The sequence below is a fragment of the Polypterus senegalus genome, chromosome 6 (assembly GCF_016835505.1).
Source record: "Polypterus senegalus isolate Bchr_013 chromosome 6, ASM1683550v1, whole genome shotgun sequence".
Classification (NCBI taxonomy): Eukaryota; Metazoa; Chordata; class Cladistia; order Polypteriformes; family Polypteridae; genus Polypterus; species Polypterus senegalus.
The window spans coordinates 148,187,746-148,207,118 of NC_053159.1; the positions used below are offsets into that span (position 1 = coordinate 148,187,746).

Below are 19,373 nucleotides of genomic sequence, written 5' to 3' on the forward strand. Positions count from 1 at the left end.
AGGTTTTTTTAACAGTTTTACATTTATTATGTTTTAATTATAAACTATTTTTTATTTTATTTCTTTGCCTCGTTTCGTTAACACACTTATACAGTGGAACCTCGGTTTACAAATAACTTGGTTTACGAGTGTTTTGCAAGACGAGCAAATATTTTTAATAAATTTTGACTTGATAAACGAGCGATGTCTTGCAATACGAGTAGTATGGATACACTTTGTCTGCTGAGCGTCATGTGATCACAACTGAGCTGATGGTTCTTCTCTCTCTCACCTTATCTCGCTCGTTCGCCCAGCGTCTCTCTCTCTCTCTCTCTCTCTCTCTCTCTCTCTCTCTCTCTCTCTCAATCATCTCCTATTCTCCGTCTGAGTCTGTGTGCCTCACTCATATAGTCAACATCCGTACGAGCGTATACTGTTTACTACAGCATTGTGACTGTGTGTGTGTGCGCTGTGAAGTGTGAGTCCCCATCTTGCTCCCCAAAACATGAAGCTGAGTCTCAGTACTTTAACACCAGCTTTATTCAGCTTGAAACAGCAACAGCGCTGTTATTTATTGTAGCAGGATCTTTATAATGCTCCTTGTATGACCCATTGACGACAGGCATTTATAGCATGTCTGCGATCTTTTTGGATGCGCTTATACGGCGAACTGCTACAACGCTGGGAGACAGCGATTGCTTTGGGACGCTCTTCCGCGTGTTGTGCCGTTAGGTGGAATCCCACATGAGTTTAGAAACTCACCCCAGCCATGATTCTTTTTAAAGGTAAAGTGCAGGTTAATTTGTATTATGTATTATATCATTTTTATATGAATAGTTTTGGGTTGTTGAACGAATCATCTGACTTTCCATTATTTCTTATGGGGAAATTCGCTTTGGAAAATCCAAGTGCTTTGGATTGCGAGCACGTTTCCGGAACGAATTATGCTCGCCAACCGAGGTTCCACTGTATATACTTGCATTTGTCTCTACTTAGTTCCAAAAGGAAGGTGAAATATTATGATACAAAATCTCAAACAATGAAATAAAAAAAACAGGTAACATTTTACCTACAGCCAAGGTTGTCTTTTGGTTTTAAGAAATTCACTTTGCTTTGGGAGTTCTCTGTCTACAACTCACTAATATAATTCAAGTTCAGTCTAAATATCACCCTTTTTAATTAAGGATCATTGTGCTGCATGTGACAGATAAGGAACATAACATAGCCATCTTAAACCTGCTTAATCCAATTTAGGATTAGAGTAATCAGATCTTATCACGGTAGCATTGGGTTTAGGCAGAAATCAACCGTGGGCAGTATGCAGGGCAGGTGACCACGTATGAAAGAATAGAGTGCAGCCTGGCCATGGCAAAGGGCCAGAGATGTTTTTGCAAATTAATAAACAGATGATGTAAAGAAGCTGTGTATCTCCATTTGAAAAAACCCATATCGATTCATATTGTTTTGTGTGTGTACCAATTAGTATATATAGGGTTGTCCAGATCTAATTATGCAATTTTCATTATGCTATAACTTATTAAGTACATAGAAAATCACCCGTAAAATCCTGGATCATCGAGAAGTGTGCGAACTGATGACATGAAGAATCGTCTTTGCACTGAACTGGAATCGTCCCAGCATAAATCAAAGTCACAGCAATCATGATGATTGGGAAAAATCCTCATACTCGCTGCACATTATATGTTCACTTTATAACAAAGATCTGTAAAACAGAACAGAATTGCAAAAATCACAAAACCATTGCTCTGCTCTTCTCTTACATTTTTAAAACATGACAAAGCACCCTATTGCCATTTATGTGTTAAGTTAACAGTAAAAAGACATAATAATAAAGAGCTTTGCTCAATGCAATATAGAAGAGTAAATTTCATCATGGGTTTACCACAATGACTTGTGGTCATTCAAAATTACTTGAAAGGTTTATCAGGAAAGAAGGAGAGTGGAGAACAAGAATTTCTGGTAATTGTGGTCTGATCAGAATGTTTGTGTAAAGCAAAATGTTTTGTAATTGGCTATACGTTTTTTACCTAGATATAATGCATATTTTAAAACTGTGCTGGAGAATTTAGACAAGGAAGAAATCGTTTAAATTTTGTTTGGCAGTGAATAACATTGGCTATTTTTTAATATCAATCAATATTTATTTTATTTCTCTATTTCCAAACTTACTAAATTATTTTTCAGGAAAAAAATTTAATTATTGTTCTTTGTAAATGGAAAAGTGTTACACTTTTTGTACAATGACCTTCCCTCCCTACATACATACTAAATATAGATGATTTTGTGCCATTTCATTGTTAGATGAAAAGACCTGTGGGCCTCATGAATTCCATTGTCAAAATAACAACTGCATTCCGGACCACTGGAGATGTGACAGTCAAAACGACTGTGGTGATAACTCAGATGAAGAAAGCTGTGGTAAGTATTTACATTGACACATTATACTTCATTAAACATAAAGGAGGTAATTCAGAGTCAGTTTGCCCCTTTCTGTGTATTCTAAATTGTAAGGATGGTTGTTTAAAGATTTTAAAATGAGGTTTATAAAAAGTTAGTGCAGAAGTCATATTCTGCTGTTTAGTGTGTTTTCAGGTGTGACTTTAAAAAGAAAAAAATGACCATATGTTAAATTTTCTTCTTAGAAAACCCAAATTCAAATGGTTACTTTTTTAATTAAAGAAAATGTGTGGAAATGTGCTTTCCAAGGATATTGTACTTTGAAACACAAATATATTTTTATTTGATTGCCTCCAGTATAGCTTAGTCTATGCTTATGATTAAATGTAGCTTTTTTAATAAAAAGGGAAGGTATAGAAATGTTCTTCCTAAAAGATATTGTGCTCTAAAACAAAAGCACATATTTTTTTATATATATATATTTGGTATGGCTTAGTCCCTGCTGTCTGTAAGCTGCGGGATACTGGCTTTGAAATGGCAGGATAATGACCTGGCTACAGCCTGTATGACATTTTCATTTTTTGCCCATGTCCACGTGCATTTTTCTCTGGGTATTTTGGTTTTCGTTCCTCATTCTAAAGACGTGCTTATTAGGTTAACTGGTGACTCTAGAATAGAGCATTGTGACAGGTCGTAGGTGTGGGCTCAGTATACTCATGGTAGGCCCACTGTTGGATAAGGCTGTGAAAATGGATAGATGGATGAAGTGGTTAAAAAGGTATTCATTGGTCCAATAAATTTCCAGATCTTGATTTAAACTTGTTCCAGTATTTCACTCATTCTTTTGTAAACTATACAATTGCCTAAAATATAAAGTACATACTGATTTGAACGATGACTTTAAACATTTATATGAATGCCTAAGGACATTCAGCAATAGTCTAGCATTCACAACTGGTTTCTGCATATGAGAATGCTTGCATTTAAGGAATGACTGAAACTTTTTCCATTTACAACTGAAAACAAAAAACTTTACCAGAAGCTTTATTACTACAAGTGCAGAGATGGAAATGTAACAAACCTTATGAAATATTTTTTTACTGAAATATCAAGTCAACAGTAATAATTATCACGAAGAAGATGTCTTTATCCAAGGTGACTTGCAAAATCATCTTATATATGCAGTACATTTGAGTGAAACTCCAAGGTTAGTAAGTGCAAAATGTAAATTATAACAAACAAAAGTGTTGTAGCACACTGATTCCCAAAGTTAGATAAATATTTGAACTTGAGAAAGTCTATAACTTGTTGACAAATAATTGGGCCAGTACAGCTGTAGATGACCAGGAAAAGAATAAAGGAGTAAAAAAACCCTAAGTAACCCCAAGACATTTGTAAAGAGATGTTTGTTCATCAGGTATATGAACACCAATAGACTGGGAGCAGTAAAGATGGTCATTGTACGCTTGTTCAGCAGCTTGGGACCACGAAGTAGAACATGTTATCTAAATATAATTTGTTTTGTAGAAAGATGGAAAGTCAACAAAAAAGGTGGAGCAAAGTCAAGAGTTCTTTCATGGAGATATTGGGAGACCAGGGACGCTTGGACATTGGGGTATAGTCCCGTGCAGTTACTTGTAGGTCAAGACATGTAAATTAGATGACTTCAGATTTTGTATTCATTTCAAGGAATGATCACTTACATAAAAATCTAATTTTATTTCATGAAACCCTTATATTATTGTGGAATGAATTAGATTTGATATTGGTAGGCTTACTCTCATGCATTCTATACTTTACGCTATAACCAGAAGGGGGTGCCACTGAGCCCCATATCACAGACACAATATTACCCAACACAACTTTGGATTTAAAATAACAGATTTTTATTTTTACCAACCTCTTTTCCAGCACACACAGCCACAAAGTAACTAAATAAATGGACCACATGTCTGTCTGGGGGTTGCCAACTGGGATCCCAGATTGTTTTATCATGTGGTACATGCTTTCCAACCTCACCTGACCTGACCCCATAATGTTACTTTGATATTGAATAGCTTAACAAGAATTTTTGGCAACCTACCTGGCCTTTTAAACTCATAGAGTCACATTGGTCATTGCTCCATGTCTAAGACATCTGTAAGTTTCATATGCATGGAAATTAAGAAAAAAACAAGTTCATAGTTCAATTACAATTTACTATGGCTTTTCTACGCAAACTTGAAGCAAAAAAGTAGTTTACTGTAATTTTAAATTAAAAAAAATGTTGGCAATAACAAAATATTGGTTTTCTTTCCTGCACACACCTACACCTAAAACACTCTAAATGTAAGTATTGTTTGCTGAACAGAAAACATGTTGTATTTTATCCAAGTAAAATGAACAACTTAAAATGGCTTTGTTCAAATAGACCATATTTATTGCACTGAATACACAGATGAGTACCTAAAAGCTGCTCAAAAAGAAAAACTGAAAAGGATACTGCAAATGTAGTGGTCCACTAATCTTTGCATATCTTTACATTATACATCAGAATGAAGCAGTGATGCAACATTTGAAAAAAGCGTAAAAAATAAAATTTTTAGTGAAATGTGTAACATTTAAAGGTAAAGCAAAAGCTGTGTAGGCTGTCACAAAGAAGCAATCAAACCAGTGATATGTATACACTTCTGCTAATTACATTCAAATGAAGTTGTAAAGCTGTTCAATGCACAATGTGACACACTTTCTGTGGACTATAGAGCAGCACATTAATGGAGCGGAATTGCTTTCTATTTATATAACCAGATTCATTCTCTGAAGACGCGTCTATAGTGTAGCTTTGGCGCTAAGTGCCACAACACATTGATTCTCTGCTGTTTAAATGTCTCTTTTCTGGTTACTCACTGTCCTTAAAAGGACTGCTTGCCTTTTGCCACACTAGTTGGCAAAAACACCTGCAACTGTACAGAGCTGCTGTTTTTATTTTCTCCTGCTATTTTTTTTTTTTTTCATTTTTATTACTATTTAATTTAATATTGTTTTATTTGTACCAGTATACTGCTGCTGGATTATGTGAATTTCCCCTTGGGATTAATAAAGTATATCTATCTATCTATCTATCTATCTATCTATCTATCTATCTATCTATCTATCTATAGATGATGTAATGCCAGCTCATTCCTTTGATGATTGATCCCAGCTGATGAAACTTTTCCAGCGCAGTTGCACTAGCAATATGCATGGAGTTGACCGCTCCAGTTAAATTTGGACATTGCTGTGAATTGCGCTTTAATGTTTCCTAGTTCAATTGCAGTGTAAGGAAATTCGATATATCTGAAAGACAAGTGAATAATACCATCCTATACAGCTGGCATGGTGCAAGTCAGTGATGACTAAGAAATACCCGATTGGTCAGCAAGTTCATGTTGAAAAGCTCCTGTGGTTAAAAACCTGAGAGTGGACAGAATTTGCCAGTTCAGCAGACAGCTCCAAGAGGATAGTTCTTAGAAATTGAAATCAACTTAGAAACCAGTCATCATTATCTCTAAATATGCGCTAATCTTCTAATTCTTCCATTTGTGATGTTTTCTAACAACGCTAAAGCAGTTATGGTAGATGGAATAGTTTGACCATTCTGTGCACCATTATATTGTAACAGAATGACTACAATCAAGTGAATTAAATTTTGTAAACGACATGCAATTAATTTCAGTGTATTTGATAATCCCACGTCATAAATGTGAATCTAAAAAAGAAAAGCAGACCACAGAAACAGTAGCACTGCTTTGACTCTGGGTTCCGCCAGTTTGCAAAACCGAGCAGAAAAGTTTGTATGCAAAGGGGGAGGCTATCATGAAAATGTGCATGGCTTTGCGCCAAGTTTACCTTTTATATATCTCAAAGTGTATGTGTAACTTTTATACACAAGACCCCAAGTTTGCTTAATCTTTTAGTGTCCTGCTAGATAGCCTGTCAAGCATGAGTGGTTCTTTTTTTTCCTACAAATTAGGAAGTTTTCCAAAGCACAAAGAACCAGCTTCATATGCAAAGAACCCTTCAAGGTATGGTTCTACAAGGAACCATGCGGCCCTGCAAAGAACCATATAATGCCATTAACGAACCATTATGAGTAAGAATCTATCTATCTATCTATCTATCTATCTATCTATCTATCTATCTATCTATCTATCTATCTATCTATCTATCTATCTATCTATCTATCGACAGTACAAATTATAGTATTTAACTACGGGGGTCTTCGGGTTACAACGTCTCGACATACAACGTTTCGAGTTTACAAGACTCACTCTCATAAAAACTTTGAGACATGAGAAGGAATAAAGGTAATGATTTTCTTACACTCATTCTTTCTGTTACTACAGTACAGTGTGCAGTACAGAATATTTATGTCCTTTTCCTAGTGCAATTATACCAAAACAAATTAAGAGAACCTTTATTTTAAAATAGAAATTAGAGACTTCCATTACAAAATGTGTTATTACTAAAAACAATGAATGCACCGTATTATAAAATTGTATTTTTAGCAGTAATGTAACATTATTACTTATAGAATTTGCTGAATGTTTAAACTAGCAGAGGTAGCACTACACTGAGAGGTGCCATGTATTAAAAGAGATCAATAACAGAGAGATGAGAATGCTTGAATCATTTTATGTAACGTTGTATTCAGAACATCCTGATTTAAAGAGTAGAGCTTGCTGCAGGCCACCAAATTTAGTTTAATAAAAACCCCTCCATCTTTCTATTTTCTGATTTATACAATTCAGGGTCATGGGAAGCTGGTGGAACAACTTTGAAATGTAAGCATGTCTTTGTGATATGGGATGTAAACCTTGCCAAACAAAGGGAGAATGTGGAAACTCCACTGAGGAAAGTTGTGAGACAGCAACTCTAATCCTTACATCTGGCAAATTAAATATGATTTATATTTACCAAAGGAGATTAGGTGATTATGGGTGACATTGCCAGGTAAACCCACATTGGAAGGTCAGAAGAGGAACTTAAAATGATAATCATAACAAACAACTGCTTCCTGACCCAGTTAACCTCAAGCTTAAAGTATCTATTTATGCTTACATTTTTTAACAATAAAAATGGATTAGGAAAAGCAGAAGGAATTGATCTTTTGAGGAGTCGTGATAAAAGTAGAAGGAATTGATCTTTTTTTTGAGGAGTATGCTTTAAATTGTCTTTGAAAGTACTGTTTACACACCAAGTTAAATATATATATATACATGCTTAAAGTAAATTCTTCATAATAATGAAAGAGTTAAATTAGAAAAGAAATCAGTTTTACTGTAAAGTATAGAAAGTGTTGTTTCAGTGTCCCCAGTTTTTAGCAAAACAAAATATTCTCAACACAAACGAAATGAAACCACAAAAGAAGTGTTCATACATTAAGTAAATGTTTAAAGCATATAAGTAACCTAGTGACCTGGGGTAAGGTCACTATCCCTCCTGCATGTTGTAAAAGAAGATAAAAGGAAGTTGGTATCAGGAAGGGCATCTAAGTGTAAAACCTTTTGTGCCAGTACCCCTGGGGGCAACTGGCCAACCTGGGAGAAGTTACGAATTGGCTGTTAGACCAGCTGAGATATTCAGTGCATAAAGCAATTGCTATAAAAAAAAAAGCTGGAAATAAAATGTAAAAGCACAGCCCAATGAGAATATTAAAAACTGCAACTAGGGATGAAAAGACTTTAAAATTTAAAAGGGAGATCAAAAAAAATAGCAAAAGGCAATTTAAAACCTAAGAACACAAAGAAAACACATTGAAAGTTAGCAGGAACTTTTTCAAAAAAGAACAAGCTAATTTTTTTTTTTAAATAATGATTTCAAAATAGAAGATTTAGTTATGCCTTTGGTCCTGATGGGATTTCATTAGAATTGCTGAAAAACGTGAAATATTTTATTTTAATAACTTTAAAAAAATGTCTTCTTCAAATGTAAAACACACCTGCAAAGTAGAAAACTTAGCCACAGTCCATAACACTAAAATGAATATCTACTGTATACTCATAGACCAGTAAGTCTTAAATCTGTCCCATGCAAAATAACAAAATGAATAGTCAGAAACAAATTAGGCCCCTTTTACAGTACTGTAAATAGCAAACAGCTTGGGAGTAAGAAGCAGTCAATGGTAACTTTTAAAATCACATGTGACGCTTATAAAGAAGATAAAGTGTACTAATATGAGGGAAATAGTATCCATGGGGTAATGTCATCAGTGATTTTATGACAGGATTTTTTCTGATTTTTATTTGATGCATAGCTAATACTCCTATGACCCTGAATTAGAAAATAAACATTTTTCTAAAGAGGCCAGAAATTGAAATAAAAATATATCTATATAATAAAATCTAATATTTATCAGCCCGGTAGTTACGCTGTGTTGGACATATTCAGTGTTAACATTTACAGTTCGCCATCTATTGAAATGTAAGTTTTGATGCATGTATTAATAAAATGCATTGTTGCATTTTTCATTCCTTTAGATGCAAACATTAGCACTGATGTTGAAAACCATATAGCAAATGCCATATAAATGAGGCAACAGAAAAAGTGACTCTATAGCTTCATAAATGAAAATTAAAGTAAATGAAAGAGGGAGTACTAAACCCATTCAAGTTAATTATATTTGATGATCTGCCCTCATTAATGTAGTAAAATGACAACAGAAATAGATTGCGTAAATAACAAATTTCATTTACAGCCACAAAGAGTGCATGTTAGCCTCCCAGGAACTGAGTTTGAGACTCCTATATCATACCAGCAGGCCACTTCCCTCTCTGCATCAATCACTTGCATCCATCTAGATCTGTACTGTGTCTGTCTGCCTTTTTTATTTCCTATGATTTTTATCTATTTAAAATTGCCTTTATTTGGTTATAAATGTGTCACTGTGCTGGCAAGCATCAATCTATGTTAACAAAATGTAATGTCTGAAAAATAATTAAATGAAATCAAATTCAACAGTAATAATAATAAATATCCATCCATTATCCAACCCGTTGAATCCGAACGCAGGGTCACGGGGGTCTGCTGGAGCCAATCCCAGCCAACACAGGGCGCCAGGCAGGAACCAATCCCAGGCAGGGTGCCAACCCACCGCAGGACACACGCACCCACACCCACACACCAAGCACAGGCCATGGAGGACAATTTAGCCTGGATATTGGGATACACCCTGCTCTTTATGAAAAATGCCCAGGGATCTTTTATGGCCATAGAGAGTCACGGCCTCGGTTTTTCATCTCTTCTGAAGGATGGCGCCATTTTTACAGCACATTGTCCCCATCACTGAACTGGGGCACTGTAATTCACATTCAGACCACAGGGTGAGCACACCTTGATGGCCACACCAACACCTCTTCCAGCAGCAACTCAAGCTTTTCTAGGTGGTCTCCCATCCAAGTACTGGCCGGGCCCAAACATGATTAGCTTCAGATGGCTGAATGTTGATACAGTGTATTTCTACTGTACAGAAAGAATAAAAATAACATTTGCAAACTGTTAGTTATATATACAATTTCAATAATTTAATAAACATTTTTGAAAATCTTATTGTTTATATAGTGTAGTAATAAATGACAATATTTAATAAAGGAAGATTCCTATCTATCATTCAACTGCCCGTGTACACAGTATACCTTACAATTTTTCATTTTCTTGCCTATACAATGTGAAGAAGGACTGTGATCCTACAGTCTGTTCAAAATACAGTATAATCATTTTTATTTATGGTGGTTAAAGTTTAAAGTGTTATTTTCAAATATCCATCCCATCCATCCATTATCCAACCAGCTATATCCTAACTACAGGGTCACAGGGGTCTGCTGGAGCCAATCCCAGCCAACACAGGGCACAAGGCAGGAAACAAACCCCGGGCAGGGCGCCAGACCACTGCAGTATTTTCAAATATCTATAAAAAGAAATATTCTCATGTTTTCTAGTGATGGGTTTTTTTGATCACAGCATAAACTAAAATTGGATTTCCAGCTTGTAAGTAAACAAATGGAAGCCATCTAGATTGAAATTTCCATATAAATAAAAGGATAAAATGTAATTTAAACAAATAAACTCTGCATAAATACTGTTATAGTCCTATTATACTTGTTGTGGCACATTGCCTTAGTTGATGGATCTAATCAGTCCTGTCCGTTATTTACAGTCGGTGCCGGTACTTTGCAAAGCAAGTTGGAAATTGTGAACAGTGAATTTAAAGGTAGAGCTCAGCAAAGTAAAGTTGGTCAGGTAAACTCACAAGTGGTTACATTGCTGTAAATCTCACGTGGTCTCACACAACACTGCACAGAATCTTTTTTAATTGTCACTGTGACTGCATGACAACTAAAAGTGTATTAGTTAACAGTACTTAATAAAACATGAACCCAAACAAAAGTTAGTTTTGAGACGTATAATTTTGACTTCCATGAAGAAAAAAAGAATGATATATGAAGTGAAAACATTGGTAGTTCACACCTTTAATTTTTCTGCTATATTGATGATAATTTAAAGCTGGTGAAAAATATAACTTGATATAAAGTAGCAATTAATTTTTTTTTATCAAAAGACCTGTTATGGTGTTGCCTGCACCTCTGTTATACAGTACATATTACATACTATGCTCAGAAAGAGAAATTAAAAACTGATACAGGAAGTAGAAGCAGAAGTAGATGCTGACCTACAAAAATATAAACTGCACACCTAGAAATATAAAATATAGAGATACAAATGTAAAATGTAGCAAATTGTAGAATGGATAACAGTAAAATGACAAATTGCATGGCTATGCCAGATGAGACATATCTACTACTGTTTATGGGTTCATTCACATTAACAGGCTGAAATGACGCATACCAGATTTTATGCCGTAATGTAACACATATCTGATTTTTCAGGGCTTTATGGATACAGAAAGATCTTTTCAAAGCAGATTTGAGTTATTTTCATATGTGGTCCTAGGTCAGATGTGCATCAAATTGGTGGTGGTCAGATTCATGTTTTTTTTTTTGTTTTGCCTATACACATTGGCGGAGTGCTGCCAGCACCAGCAGCATGGCAAAACAACAATGGAGGAGACCTACTGCTGTGACAGCAGTCATGGTCCCACCATTGCTGGCGTCTTTCTCATACCCAAACATCTTTTGGTGAGGCAGTGCCAATGCTGCGATAACAGAAAATGCTAGATATCTGGCTTTTTTTCGCCTAATCATGTAGAGCTGTTAAACTGTTTGTCATCCTCCCGAACAAAATGCCATACATACACTATCTACTAGTGTGTCCATTTTGTTGGCTTTAATACCATTAATTGTCTCACATATATGCCGTTTTTTGTTGTTGGTGACGCTGCTGAATTGTGCACAAATGTATCAATATGCGCATGCATGCCATTTCAGGGGACAACACAACCACATTACAGGTCATATGAATGTGAACTATAAAGATGAGGAAATCTAAGTAAAAAATTGGAACTAAGTCATGAGGCTTGTAATGTCAATGTAGTTGTATAGTACAGTTGCTTGTAGTGAGGGCAGCGTAGAAGAGAGTTGCTGCCTTACAGATTCAGCAGTGGAGTTGAACAATATTTAAAGAAAATTGCTTGGCCAAGCTTGATATGTTGATGAGACTGTTTATTTTGAGAAAAAAATATTCTTCCATCATGTTTAGCATTCCTGTCATACAAATCTATTAGTTTGGTTGGCAGTGTTATGTGGGCATTTCAGCATAGGGCTTCTCCTGGTTCTTTAGTTTCTACCTATTTTCCAAATCCAAGTAGATAAACATCAGTGAAAACCCTTACATTAATAAGAGGGTGTGCTTGAGACAGTAAGTAGGGGGTTAGAGCTGTTCGAAGGATTTGTTGTCTGCTTTCTTTTAGAATATTCTGAATGTGTTCTTTGTACTGGATATGTTTACAATATTTAAATATTCAAATGGAAATAGTAGAAATACAGTATCAGTATATACTGTTGGGTATCTAGTTGAGCAAGGAAAATATCCAGAGCTTTTTCATGTCCTTGAGGTCCTGTTTCTAATAAACTGTGGATGAATTTTTAAAATAGGTATTGATTGCTGTGAGAATTATTATCTGCAGTCTTTCCTGCTTGTTATTTTGTCCTGAATTTGTGCAGTTCTTCAATGTAGAGAAAAAGACACCCTGCAGAAATCACTTGGCGAAACAAATGACACACTTTGCCCTTTGAAGCAGGCAGACACAATGCCAAACCATATGGTGCTTGGGGATGTGATGATGCTTTCAATTATAGTTTTTTAGAACTAGACCAAAATGTGTTACATTGAGAGGTCTTATTTAGTGCAGGTACTACACCGCCTTCCTCACTTACTTTGTGACATACAAAATAGACTAAGGGACAAAAATATAGTTTTTTTTATAGAGAAATGGGAAGAATCTTATTTTATATAAATTATTTCCCTCTGAAATTAGTTAATAATCCTAATAAAACTTCAAAGAATTTTAAATCTAGGACTGCCAGAGCACTGTGTCGCTTATGAAAATTTCACTGGAATTAACTTTCACTTATTTATTTCTCATGCATATTTAAGACTGAGAGACAGGTAGTGAATAATTACCCTTCTTAGGCATGCTTATAGGTACAGAGAGTAGACTGCACATAATTAAATGATTAATAAGCCTTTGTTCTTGCACCATTTAAACACAGAATATTGAATTATCACAAGTAAAGAATACAGGCTGAAGAAATGAGACAGCCTTTACCCATGTTCATCAAAGTGACATATACAGTGGGATTGGTGCACTGATTTAATTGATGTCAGTCAGTCATTGTTCAACCCACTATATCCTAACATAGGGTCATGGTGGTCTGCTGAAGCCAATCCCAGCCAACACAGGGCGCACGCAAGGCAGGAACAAATCCCTGGGCTGGGTGTCAGCCCACCGCAGAGCACACACACCCACACCCAGCACACACTCGGGACAATTTAGGATCGCCAATGCACCTAACCTGCATGGACTGTGGGAGGAAACCCACGCAGACACAGGGAGAACATGCAAACTCCACGCAGGGAAGACCCGGGAAGCGAACCTGGGTCTCCTAACTGCAAGGCAGCAGCGCTACCACTGCGCCACCATGCCACCTTAATTGATGTTCAATACCTTTTTTATATACAGTGTGACAAGGGCCGCTGTTGTCCCCTTGAACCCTCGGATCAGACGCTAGACTCTGGATAAAAGTCCAATAATTACTTTTATTTGGACAATACAGTATACAAAGCACCCTCCACTCCACAATACTCATAAACTATATCAATAAACAATAATCAATCCTCCTTTCCCAGACGCATTGTTTCCTTTCTCCCAACTCAGCTCGCCCGTCTGGCATCTCCCACAGTCCTTTATAGTCCTTGACCCGTGAGGTGAAAACTCCTTTTCTTCCTTATTTCTTCTGTCCTCGTGACATGGAAGTACTTCCGAACTATACAGAGAGTATAAATTCTTGAGCCTCCCTGCAGCGTCTTCTGGTGGCCCCATGGTATCCAGCAGGGCTGTGAAGGAAAACTCCATTGTCCATGATGCCCTGCTGGAATTCGGAGCATCTCCATGTTGCAGGGAGGGCTCCACCTGGCGGCTCGGGGGTATTGGCCGGGATAAGCTGCCGACAGTAAATATGTCATTTTTTTGGCTCTTTGGTTAGAGGCTTCAAATTAATGTGTCTGGAAGCACATTACACAGAAGTTCAAATGATTTAACAGTTGGAACTATATACTTTTTTGATGCCTATATGTTATGCATTAGAAATGTTTCTCTGATTTTCTTTATAAATTTTTTTTTTTTTTTTTTTGTCTTTCCATTCACTCTTAGAACCCGGAACTTGCAACACAAAAGATTTTGTCTGTGCTAATGGAGACTGCATCTCTGCAAGATTTAGATGTGATGGTGATTATGATTGCATTGACAGCTCTGATGAGGTAAGGGGTAACAAAGATTAGAGTTTTTCTGCATATTTTCAATCAGTAAATTCTAAAAGCTTACTAATGGATAATAAGTCATTTGAAAAATGTATTTCAAAAAGTGCTTTTAAAACAAAATGATAACCTGGTTGGTGGCGCAGCAGTGCAGTGGCTAGAGCTGCTATCCAGCATCCTGAGCTGAAATCCTGCACTCCTTCACTGTGCAAAGGTTGCATGGGTTCCCTGTGTCTACTTGGATTTTTCTCCAAATAATCACTTTTTATCTCTCAAATCATAAAGGTGGACATATTATCTATCTATCTACATGTGATTATGTACATGTGATTTCTCAGTTTTTTTTATTTTTAATAAATTTGCAAAAACCTCAAGTAAACTTTTATCTTGTTGTCATTATGGGGTGTTGTGTGTAGAATTCTGAGGAAAAAAATGAATTTAATCAATTTTGGAATAAGGCTGTAACATAACAAAATGTGGAAAAAGTGATGAGCTCTGAATACTTTCCGGATGCACTCTATCTATCTATCTATCTATCTATCTATCTATCTATCTATCTATCATCTATCTATCTATCTATCTATCTATCTATCTATCTATCTATCTATCTATCTATCTATCTAATAAAACCCTAAAATCTGTGTACCCAGTCCCTCTGAGCAATCTGATTAGTATGTTTGGCTTTGGTGAGATTGGTCAGTTTGGTTTTGGTGACACGACAAAAGAGTTAGTGTGAGTGTGTGGCATATGAGGAGGAGTAAAGGCACATGCTGAGAGAGTCACCTTCATAGATAGAAAGTATAAAACCGAACAGGAGGTGAGAAAGGCTCCAAGAAAATAATGACAGAGTTGAAGTAGCAGGCTTTACAGGTACTGTACACGCTAGAGAAAGAAAATGCTGGTGAAAAGAGTTTTAAACACACGTGAATACACAGGAATGGAGCTCAAAGTACACGTTAACCAAGAGATAGCACATATTTTTCAATTATTCTATTACCTGTCTTTAACAGGTACCATGGATTATCATTAATAATATTTGTAAGTTTAATGTTTAAAAAAAATCAAAAAAGGCAGATTTCAAAGGTTTTCAGTATTCTTTTGTTTTGCTTTGCTAAATAAAAAATAATTATGTGTCTGAAGACAAGATTATATTGTTTTCTTTCTTAATACTATATGTTAAAACTTTCAAGTTATTAGATCTTGTAATATTAAAAGTTTACGTATGTTTCAGTCTAATGGGAAACTGGATACATGATGATATTATGACACTATAAAGAAAATGATTGTCCTCTTCAGCTGAGACAGTGAATTATAGTATATTCACAATTTCGAATAAGTACAAAAACTGTTGGGGAAGAATATGGGTGGATTATTGAAGAAAATGGTTTCTAGCTAATCTAAGCCTAAGATATTAACAAAATGCTGATTTTTTTACACATCATTTTTCATTGCAATACATCAACTTGGGATGGGTTATAAAAGATTAATGTTTTTTATAAAATTAGTAGTTTGGGCCCTCCCTGCATGGAGTTTGCGTAATTCCCCCCATGTCTGCGTGGGTTCCCTCTGGGTGCTCCGGTTTTCTCCCACAGTCCAAAGACATGCAGGTTTTGTGCATGTGTTATGTGTTTGTTTCCTGCCTTGCGCCCTGTGTTGGCTGGGATTGGCTCCAGCAGACCCCCGTGACCCTGTAGCTAGAATATAGCGGGTTGGATAATGGATGGATGGATAGTAGTTTGTAGGCTTTGCAACTGCATGTGTGGTTAAATGTTTAATTTTCTGTGATGATCATCAGCTATCCTTTTGTAAAAATCACTGTTTATGAGATGCACACAATTAAGTCAAACACCATGTTTTTCCATAGTCATCTGCACCTTCTGATCAGCTGTCATAATCTGTTAAGATGAATGGGTCAAATAAGAAAGCCTGATGTACAGTTTGGTCAATTTTGGGTCTTTTGTCCATATGTGTTCAGTATAATATGTACTGTTTTTCTTTAGTAATAAATAAAAAGGGAAATTGTGTATGCATGTATGTATGTATGTATGTATATATATATATACACTAAATATGTATATATATATATATATATATATATATACTGTATATAATTAAAGAAAAAAATTGAAGTTATGATGATTCAATACCCAAGTCAACATAATGTACAGAAAAACAGTGCAACATACAGCAATTACTAACAATGTGCAATAATTTAGACTCATTATGACATATGCAGCTGGTCTGAACTTTAATAATGCAGTACCATCTGCTAGACTCTAAAGGTGAGAACAGTTCTGTCCAAGGTGACTGGAATCCTGTCATATGGCACAAGTTTCATTACAGCAGTGTTAAGCAAGGGTCATTCTGTTATTTAAATGGATCTCTGAGGGCTAGATAATGAAATATTGCTCGAGCTACAGTATATCCAAATAATAATCTTTATACAGTGCATCCGGAAAGTATTCACAGCGCATCACTTTTTCCACATTTTGTTATGTTGCAGCCTTTTTCCAAAATGGATTAAATTCATTTTTTTCCTCAGAGTTCTACACACAACACCCAATAATGACAACGTGAAAAACTTTACTTGAGATTTTTGCAAATTTATTAAAAATAAAAAAATTGAGAAAGCACATGTACATAAGTATTCACAGTCTTTGCCATGAAGCTCAAAATTGAGCTCAGGTGTATCCTGTTTCTCCTGATCGTCCTTGAGATGTTTCTGCAGCTTAATTGGAGTCCACCTGTGGTAAATTCAGTTGATTGGACATGATTTGGACAGGCACACTCCTGTCTATAGAAGGTCCCACAGTGGACAGTTCATGTCAGAGCACAAACCAAGCATGAAGTCAAAGGAATTGTCTGTTGATCTCCGAGACAGGATTTTCTCGAGGCACAAAACTGGGGAAGGTTACAGAAAATTTTCTGCTGCTTTGAAGGTCCCAATGAGCACAGTGGCCTCCATCATCCATAAATGGAAGAAGTTCAAAACCATCAGGACTCTTCCTAGAGCTGGCCAGCCATCTAAACTGAGCGATCGGGGGAGAAGGGCCTTAGTCAGGGAGGTGACCAAGACCCCGATGGTCACTCTGCCAGAGCTCCAGAGGTCCTCTGTGGAGAGAGGAGAACCTTCCAGAAGGACAACCATCTCTGCAGCAATCCATCAATCAGGCCTGTATGGTAGAGTGGCCAGACGGAAGCCACTCCTTAGTAAAAGGCACATGGCAGCCCACCTGGAGTTTGTCAAAAGGCACCTGAAGGACTCTCAGACCATGAGAAACAAAATTCTCTGGTCTGATGAGACAAAGATTGAACTCTTTGATGTGAATTCCAGGCATCACATTTGGAGGAAACCAGGCACCATTCATCACCAGGCCACTACCAACCCTACAGTGAAGCATGGTGGTGGCAGCATCATGCTGTGGTGATGTTTTTCAGCGGTAGGAACTGGGAGACTAGTCAGGATAAAGGGGAAGATGACTGCAGCAATGTACAGATACATCCCAGATGAAAACCTGCTCCAGAGCGCTCTTGACCTCAGACTAGGGCTACGGTTCTTCTTTCAGCAGGACAACGACCCTAAGCACACAGCCAAGATATCAAAGGAGTGGCTTCAGGACAACTCTGTGAATGTCCTTAAGTGGCCCAGTCAGAGCCCAGACTTGAATCTGATTGAACATCTCTAGAGAGATCTTAAAATGGCTGTGCACTGACGCTTCCCATTCAACCTGATTGAGCTTGAGAGGTGCTGCAAAGAGGAATGGGTGAAACTGGCCAGGGATAGGTGTGCCAAGATTATGGGCATCATATTCAAAAAGACTTGAGGCTGTAATTGCTGCCAAAGGTGCTTTGAAAAAGTATTGAGCAAAGGCTGTGAATACTTACTGTATGTACATGTGATTTCTCAGTTTTTTAATTTTTAATAAATTTGCAAAAACCTCAAGTAAACTCTTTTCATGTTGTCATTATGGGGTGTTGTGTGTAGAATTCTGAGGAAAAAAATGAATTTAATCAATTTTGGAATAAGGCTGTAACATAACAAAATGTGGAAAAAGTGATGTGCTGTGAATACTTTCTGGATGCTCTGTACATCTAAAACTGGTAAGTTTAGTTTTGGTAGGGCAAATCTTTACTAGATGTGACAAATTTAATAAATGTTAAACAGAGACAAACCTTTAAATGTAGATATGGTGAACAGTGAAGCAGGTTTAAAAAACATTGCACATGCAGTGCAGGACAAGTTCATTTTGAAATTTTAAAGCATTGGCAAATTAGAAATTTCTGCAGTATATAAATAGGGAGCAAAAAATAGGGACACACATGGAAGTTTACAGGTAAATTTTGCAGTTAGAAAGGTTTTATCCCACAGAGAACTATAGATACATGGAATAAGTAGTAAGACATCAGTGATCTTCGTGACTCAACTTTGTGACCCGAAATTAGGTGAGTAGGATTCACATGCACTGGTGTGCTATTCTTGTCAAAATTGGTCAACTGTCCAAATTAATCACCATAGATGAATGTGTGAGCTGAAGGCTCTCTATATGGATGGACATGTGTGCTTCATTTCTTAAAATCAGGCAATTTATAAACCCTATTAACCTACTTTACTTAAGACAGGAAAGCAGAGGTGGCAAAAACTACACATTAAATGACAATGCATCAGAAGGCACACAAATACACTAATGTGTATGCACTATACAGTAAAATCTCCAAACAGATGAGCATTATGTCTTGAAATTGTTTGAGGAAGTCAGATTTATCATAAAACATTTTCAACAAATACGGTGCACTTTAAAATCTGCACAGAAGGTATGTCAGGTCAAGCTTCAGAGGCACAATATTAGGTTCTCTAGCATTATGTTGCTATGGCAAAAATAAATAAATAAATCAAAGGTTTAATTAAAATTATTTGTAATTTTTAGAAAATGACTGATTCCTATTAAGGAGGAACTTGAAGGTTATGGTACTATCCATCCATTATCCAACCCACTTTATCCTAACTGCAGGGTCACGGGGGTCTGCTG

The 19,373-nt window shown here is 36.4% G+C and overlaps 1 protein-coding gene across 1 annotated transcript in view; it reads left to right on the forward strand.

The window, feature by feature from the left end:
* LOC120530667 (low-density lipoprotein receptor-related protein 1B-like) overlaps nt 1-19,373 on the forward strand; it is a 1,848,048-nt gene that overhangs the window by 1,633,271 nt on the left and 195,404 nt on the right. Inside the window, exons 68-69 of the mRNA XM_039755091.1 lie at nt 2,302-2,418; nt 14,243-14,349. Coding sequence (XP_039611025.1) covers nt 2,302-2,418; nt 14,243-14,349 — 224 coding nt within the window. The remainder of the gene's footprint in view (nt 1-2,301; nt 2,419-14,242; nt 14,350-19,373) is intronic.